This window comes from Rhamphochromis sp. 'chilingali' (genome assembly GCF_963969265.1).
Source record: "Rhamphochromis sp. 'chilingali' genome assembly, chromosome: 15".
Classification (NCBI taxonomy): domain Eukaryota; kingdom Metazoa; phylum Chordata; class Actinopteri; order Cichliformes; family Cichlidae; genus Rhamphochromis; species Rhamphochromis sp. 'chilingali'.
Window position 1 is genome coordinate 34,183,816 of NC_137942.1, and position 8,385 is coordinate 34,192,200.

General features: G+C 36.4%; 1 protein-coding gene across 1 annotated transcript; it reads left to right on the forward strand.

Annotated features, from left to right (window-relative positions):
• The first annotated feature begins 1,414 nt into the window (after positions 1-1,414).
• LOC308410722 (uncharacterized protein) lies at positions 1,415-7,912 on the forward strand. Its single transcript, XM_080904288.1, has 2 exons — positions 1,415-2,502; positions 7,889-7,912. The coding sequence occupies exon 1, from the start codon at positions 1,627-1,629 to the stop codon at positions 2,461-2,463; it is 837 nt and encodes a 278-aa protein (XP_080760414.1). The 5' UTR covers positions 1,415-1,626; the 3' UTR covers positions 2,464-2,502; positions 7,889-7,912.
• The last annotated feature ends 473 nt before the right edge of the window (positions 7,913-8,385 follow it).

An 8,385-nucleotide genomic window follows, 5' to 3' on the forward strand; every position in this document is an offset into this window, starting at 1 on the left:
TTATGGGTCAGAGTATCTGTTAAAATGTTAAGAATAACAAGTATATCTTAAAATGTTTGCAATAATGAAGCATTTCAGTACAATGTAGACAAAAACGAAAAATAAAAAGAAAGTTACGGATCAGGACTCTCCGATCCTTACTGCGCATGTGTAAAGTCTGACCGTACAAATCGGGTCTACCCGATCCGTACCGCGCATGTGCAGATGTTTTCTTCTTCTTCTGTTCTTTTAATGGCAGTTTACTCCCCAGTGTACGAGGATACCGCCACCTGCTGACCGAGCGAATAAACCCTATTATAAACTGAATTATCGTCATTACAAACGTGTGTTAAATCTGATTTAGCGATAGTCGAGTGTGTTTATGCTCGTCTGTGAGGAGAGGATTGTTGGAATAGTGATGATGATGTGCGCTATCACTGTCAATTGTCAGTAAACACTTCATCTGGCTGATGAATCTACACGTGAGATATTACAAAGTCGGCATTATTAACTCTGTAATTAGGCGCCATTCTTCTTATTTTACGGCGCTGTTGCTCAATCGGGGGACGCTCTCTGTTGAGGAGAAAAGCATGAATTTCTTTGTATAGGGATTATCCATTGTTTAAATGTCCCGGGCAGTCGAAAAGGAGGCAGAGCTGTTGAGAAATGCTAGGAGCTAACTGGGCGCTAACCGTACCATTCAAATATATTGAATGTCGCAATGTTGGCAAAGAGAGGAAGTGACGTAAGATTTGCGCATGCGGGGTACCGATCGGGTTTCCGGTACGGATCGGGTAGTGACACCTGTTACTACTGTCACACACCATCTTGAATAAAATTTACCCGACAAATAGACTCCTTAGTGATAGATTCAAAATAGAAACGGGTAATTGTGTATTTTGTGAAACAGAAGAGGAGGATTTGGACCATCTATTCTTTTTGTGCAATTTTATACAAATATTTTGGTTGGATTTTCATACCTGGCTTTATTCCAGTGGGATTCAAATTACGCCATTTACCTTAAATATGATAATGTTTGGAGTGTTTTTGAAAGAAAAGAAAGCTAATTATGGTGTTAATGTGTTATTAATCTTGTGTAAGTATTTTATACATAAATGTCGCTTTTTTAAGATTAAACCAACACTGGCTCACTGGAAAAACGACCTAAACCTGTTGGTTAAATCTTTGACTTTAGTTAAAAAGAAAAAGGCTGCTTTTTTTGTTTCCTTTGTAGAAGATTTTGATTTAGTGAGTTAATAATCTGTTAATTTATGTGACCCCATCTTTATATTTTATTTTCACTATATATGAAAGTTGCTAATATGTAAGAAATGTTTATTCTCTGAATCTGTAATATATGGTGCATTTTGTTTGTATGTTTATATTACTAATAAAAGAAAAAAAAAAAACAAAAAAAACAAACAAACTACTGTCACACACCAAATCCGGTCGTGAGTGGAGAGAAAGATGGCGGAATAAGCGGTTGTACAATCTGCGGGTCTGATTAAGAAACGTGATTTTGATGTCCTGTAAAATACTTTACTGACAAACTGTTACTCCAAAGGAAGTAGAACGCAAGCGAAACCCCCTGGAAGTTACTTTGACAGACCTTCAGGCAGACACAAAGATAAACTTAGAGCGATAAAAATGGCTAACCCCAAGCTAGCAGGTAGCCTCTCCGACCATGATTACAACCTTGCTGCTATGCGGGAAGCATGTGAGGATGAAGATATAGAAGAGATGGAACTTCAGAAAGAGATCGGAAGACCCATAGGTGACCACACTCCGTTACCAAGTCCCAATCCCAAAAAAATGAAAAGCAAAATAACTGAGAAGCAGGTGAGCATCGAGAATGTATATGAAGTTTTACTTGGCTTCACAAAGAGATGCGAGGAAAGGTTTGATTCGCTTGAAAAGAAGTTGGAAGCCTTCGAACAACGCATTGAAGTAAATACACAGGCGACCCAAAAAAACAGAGAGGAAATTGACAAGCTGAAGACGAAGGTGGAGTCGCTGGTGAAGGAAAACAAAGAATTAAAGGAGAGCTGTCGGGAGAGTGCACGTTACCGCAGAAGATGGGACCTCAGAATTTTGGGTCTGACAGAGAAGGACAACGAGAATACACGTGAAACAGTGATCGGCATTCTAACAAGAGTGGTTCCTGTATCAGTGGAAAAACTGCAGCTCATGGTTGATACAGTACACCGACTGGGGAAGAAAGACAATGCAGTGAGCAACAAGGTGCCAAGACCAATCATCATACAGTTCAGCATGAGGACGGCAAGGGATGAAGTATGGAGGAAATCCAAAGAGGCCAGGGTCTGCAAAGAACTGAACATAAAATTTAAAGAAGACTTCTCCAAAGAAGACCGTGAAGCTCGGATCAAGCTGTGGCCCAAGGTGCAGGAAGCTCGAAACAACGGCAAAAGAGCATTCCTAAAGGAGGGTTATGCAATAATAGACGGTAAAAGGATCGATCTGTGAGATGCACTTGAAGAAGTCACTACAAGTTAACCATAAAATGTGGGTATGTGTGTGTGTGTATATATATATATGTTTATATATACATATCTGTTAAAAATACACAAATAAAAAATAGGAGAGGGTCAAAAAGCAAAGTCGTAGTTAAACGTGGGCTATCCAGAGCTAAAATTGCCACATATATAAAGGGGTAGTACTGTGATAGGGTCGGAGTACTGTTATGATTACATAGGTAGGACACTAGGCTTATTCCTGCTTCAAGCACTTTTTTTTTTCTTCTAGTAAGTGCCAAGGAAGCCGTTACTGTTCTTGTTTTGTATTTTGTTCTTGCGTTTTTGTTTTTTCTTTATCTTATAGATGGCTGTTCTATTAAGTTCCTTAAATGTTCGAGGCTTAAAAAACAATGTCAAACGTAAGGCCATGTTTTTATTCTGCAAGGAAATTAAGGCAAACATTTTGTTTTTACAAGAAACACATTCTGGTAAGGAAGAGGAAACATTTTGGAAACATCAATGGGGAGATAGTATTCTTTATTCACATGGTACTACTCACTCAGCAGGAGTTATGATCTTATTCAACAAATTTGCAGGGAGAGTTATTGATCATAAAAGCGACGGAATGGGGCATTGGATCATGGTGTTGGTAGAAGTCTGTGAACAGAAAATTATTCTTATTAACGTGTATGGATACAATAACAGGTCACTAAATAGAAATATGATGTCTAACTTAAGTAAATTAATTGCAAAGTGGAGTACTACATATGGTTCTACCCAGGTGATAACTGGAGGCGATTTTAACCTGGCTCCTAACTCATGGCTTGACAGACAACCACAAAGAGGAAATCAACCAGAACACGATAGCATTATTTGTGACTTTTGTACGACAACCAATATGATCGATTATTGGAGGATGACAAACCCAAATACGAAGAAATATACTTGGTTTAGTCCATCAAATAAAAACGTATGTTCAAGATTAGATTATTGGCTTGTCTCCCAAACAGTATCATCATATGTTACGAAATGTGAGACCCAGTCAACCCCACTTACTGATCATTGTCTGATAAGTCTCTTATTATCTCTACGTAAACAACAAAGATCTGACAACATATGGAAATTTAACAATAGTTTATTACAAAACGAAGACTTCTGTAAACAAGTTAAAGAACTTAAATCAGAAATTAACAATATGAGCATGACTAATGTCAGTAAATGGGAATGGTTTAAATATAGTGTGAAACAATTAGCTATAGAAACGGGAAAGAAAGTGTCTGCCCTACGCGTATGTGAACAGAAAAATCTAATTGAACAAATTCATTTATTATGTGGTAAACCCTGTATGACTGCGGAAGAGTCAGAACGCTTACAATCTTTACAAAATAAGCTAGATGAGGTGTACTTGATTAAAGCTAAAGGAGCATATGTAAGGTCTAGAGCCAAGTGGATTGAACATGGAGAAAAAAAATTCATCTTATTTCTATAGTCTAGAGAAGCGTAGACAAACAAAGAAAAAAATAACTAAATTGAGTAAGGATGGTACTATAATTGAGGAACCAAATAAAATAAGTGAGGAAATTAACATGTTTTATAGTAATCTGTATAAATCAAGAACTGAAAAAGAAAATGCAGATATCTTTTTTGATATGATTAAAGATCAGGTTAAAAAATTGGAAGAGGATGATAAAACATGGTTAGAAGAAGATTTGAAAATATCCGAATTAGATACAGCTCTAAAACAAATGAAAAATGGAAAATCGCCTGGAATTGATGGTTTAACGATTGAATTTTATAAAACCTTTTGGCAAGACATTAAAGATTTGTTATTTAATGGCTTTTTGGATTGTTTAAAAAATGAAGAACTATCCCCAACAATGAAAACAGGATTAATAACCTTATTACCCAAACCAAACAAAGATTTACAAATGCTAGACAATTGGAGACCCATAACACTTTTATGTAACGACTACAAATTATTAGCCTTAGTATATGCAAATAGGCTTAAAAGCGTCTTAACCAAATTGATTGATGAGTGCCAATCAGCGTTTATTAAAGGAAGGCAGATTCATAATAACATAAGATTAATATTAGATATGATTGACTATCGATCCTTTATTAATTCAGAAAGTTTAATACTATTTATTGACTTTTTTAAAGCATTTGATTCAATAGACCATAATTTTTTATTTAGATCTTTAGAACTTTTTGGATTTGGAAACAAATTTTGCAAAGTGATCAAACTGTTCTACAAGCAAATTTATAGTTATGTTTCGCTCAATCCAGGCATAACATCTAGGATAGACATATTCTGTGGAATTCGACAGGGTTGCCCAATTTCTCCAAAATTATTTATTCTTTGCACTCAATTAATGGCTTACCTCATTGTGAACCATTCAGACATCGAAGGAATAAACATTTTTGATATTGAACTGAAAATAAGTCAGTTTGCAGACGACACAGTAATATTTTTAAAGGATAAATCAATACTCGAGAAAGCATTGAATGTCATTTCAATTTTTTCTAAAGCTTCAGGCTTGTGTCTGAACCTGAAGAAGTGTGAACTTTTGCCACTTTATGATTGCTTGGAAAATAGCATGAGGACGATTCCAGTGAAAAATGAAGTTAAGTATCTAGGCATCTATTTAGACAAAGACATCAACACTAGAGAATCAAAAAACCTAAAAGACAAAATTGATGGCATGTCCAAAACACTAAATCATTGGTTGACGAGAGATATTACAATTTTTGGATGCAATCTATTATCCAAATCAGAGGGCGTCTCAAAGATGGTTTATCCAGCATACTCACTATACATTACCCCGAAAAGTATTTAAAAGATTAACTCTATAATCTATCAATTCATTTGGCGCAATAAAACACATTACATTAAAAAATCACAACTTGTCAAAGATTACGCTAAAGGTGGTATAAAGTCAATTGATTTTCAATCAATGGTTGGAGTTTTTAAAATAAACTGGATAAAAGCCTTCCTCTTAAAACCTGATTCCATATGGTTCCATATCCCAAAAAATATTTTCAAAAAGGTGGGAGGGTTGGATTTTCTCCTGAAATGTGATTTTGATATATTGAAGTTGCCTGTGAAACTGTCAGAATATCATAAGCAGGTCTTGTCTTATTGGAAGATGGTGTTTGCCCATAACTTTTCACCACATTGCTCCACCTTGTGGAATAACAGGACAACTACAATTAATAAGAAGTCATTGTTTATTAAAGAGTGGTTTGAAAAAAACATAATCTTTATAACAGACTTACTTGATGAAAGGGGTCAGTTTCTCTCAGTGGGTGTTTTTAATGCTAAGTTTAACATTCAGTGTTCCCTTAGATCATAGGTGTCAAACTCTGGCCCGCGGGCCAAATTTGGCCCGCAGCCTAATTACATTTGGCCCGCGAAGCCATACCAAATTACTATTAGAGCTGGCCTACTGGTATTATACAGCTAATATATATATTGTTTAGTATTAAGCTTTGCTTGTTCCATATTCAGTTTTTCAGCAAAACATGTTTGAGTCCATAAGAAAAGATTCATTCTTATATCTGGAGGAATAAATATATTTCAATAAATATTAACGTTAGCCCGCGACTTTGTTCTAGTTTTGAATTTTGGCCCACTGTGTATTTGAGTTTGACACCCCTGCCTTAGAGAATATGACAAGGTTTGTAAGGCAATCCCCTTACCTCTGTTGAGTTTGATTCAAGGTTATTTGTATTACTCTAAGGCACAAATTAGTCTACCTTCTTTACATCTAAACCAGATTCCTTTGACGGATAAAAACTGTAATAATAAAACCATGAACAAGATATTTAAAAACAAATTATTTCACGACTTTAACAGTAACACAAAACTAAAAGGGAGTAATGTTAAAATAACGAACAAATATACGCACTTTTTAAAATGGCCTATCCCCCCCAAAGTCAAAGAAATGCAATTTAAAATAATTAATGGATATTACCCAGCAGCTGAAATGCTTAAAAAAAGGTTTGGGTTTGAGGTAGAGCCATGTGGATTTTGTTCACAAAATGCAGAAAGTATTGATCATTTGTTTTTTTTCCTGCTCAGTAACAACTGACTTCTGGCAAGATTTAGTAGACTGGTTGAGTATAAGAATAGATGGGATGACCCCACTGACTCTAACACAAGTTTTATATAATAATGGTGATCCATCTAAGGAACTGTCCATGCTACACAAGGTGGTGATAATTATGGGCAAATACCACATACACAAATGCAAATGGCAAAGTAAAAGACCTTCCCTAACTGCATTGAAAATTGAATTAAAATCCTTTTTGTCATCTTTAGAATTATTGAGGGATTCATGTAAAGAGGCTGCTTTGATATGCGACAATGGGACTCAATCTCTATCCTTTTAATGATTGTGTTTTTGGTGTACTAAGTAAGCCACATGTATGTTAAAGTGTTCGCAGAAAGGAAACTGTTATATGTCATAAAAATGGCCTTCATATATTTATGTATATGTATATATGTGTTTTTGTTTTTTTGTTTTTTTGGGGGGTTTTTTTCGTTTGGTTTCTTATTCAACCTTTTCAAGATGTTGTTGCACTAATGTTGTCTCCCAACGAGAGATTGTAATATGTGCATAAATTTAATTAAAGTATGAAAAAAACAAAAAAAAACAAAAAAAAACCCAAATCCGGTCGTTGGTACTTCCTGGCTTGTGTAGCCACGAGGTAACAAAAGCTCAACACCGCCCCCTAGCATCCTGGAGCACTTCTGTTGTACGTGCTTTGGAGTTTGTATGTGCTTTGTCTCTAGGGGCCATCGTAAATTTACTTTTATTTATTCACTCCACATGAAATGTAATAAATAAATCATGTAATACAAAAAACAACTATTCGCATTTCAACTTTTAACTATTTAAATTTTCAGCTTTTTAAACAAATTTAAAGTGAAACAACACAAAACACTACAAACCACAACACAATTAAATATAAAATATGAAAACAAAAAGAAGATGCACATTCTCTGTCATATGGACCTGCATGAATAAACTTTCTGAATCCTTTATCATCTGCAACTGAAAATAGTTGTGGATGATTACTATACCTTTCTAATGTGACGTTGTTGTCCCTGCTCTCTCTCTCTCCCTCCCGCTCTGTTCCTGTGCTACTGCCAGTGTAACTACCGCCCCTCCCCCCTCTGCCCAGCACAAAGCACAGAGAGGGTGAGAGAAAGAAAAAAGAAACACAGCTCCCAATAAGGTGCCGACTCGCGTCATTCACTTCAAAGATCCGGCTCTAACCCGTTTCGTTCGCGACCGACACATCAGTATCCGCCAGGGCCGCCCTTTGTCACTGATTCTGTTAATAATTTTTATGGACAATTCCTAGGCCAAGCCAAGTGGCAGAAGGCTTTCACTTAGTTGGTCTCAGAATCTCATCTCTGGTTTTTGCAGATGATGTGGTTCTGTTGGCTTCATCACGTGATGGCCTCCAGCTCGCACTGGAGCAGTTTGCAGCTGAGTGTGAAGTGGCAGGAATGGGGATCAGCACCTCCAAATTTGAGCGTGGTCCTCAATCGGAAAAGGGTGGAGTGCCCGCTCCAGGTCAGGGACTTTGATTTCAGCATCTTCTCTAGGTGCACTTCAACACGTGGAGTGGTGGAACTGGGGCTCCATTATCCTTTTTATAATATGTGTTTGAATAATGTTAGCAGCCAAACTTCATCACTTACTTGTTGTTGGGCAACAGACAACTGCTAAGCAACTGCAACTTGAACTGAATTCCCCTACAAGGCATGAGGTCAACAAGGGGTCATAAGAGGAGGATAGAAAAGACATCATGAATAAATTTGTATTTAAAGATTGTTTATCTTTGGCAAATATGTGATGAATCCCATTCTCAAAAGCAAGGTGTTTGAAGAAAGTGTTACGACCACTTGTATGTGTTGTCT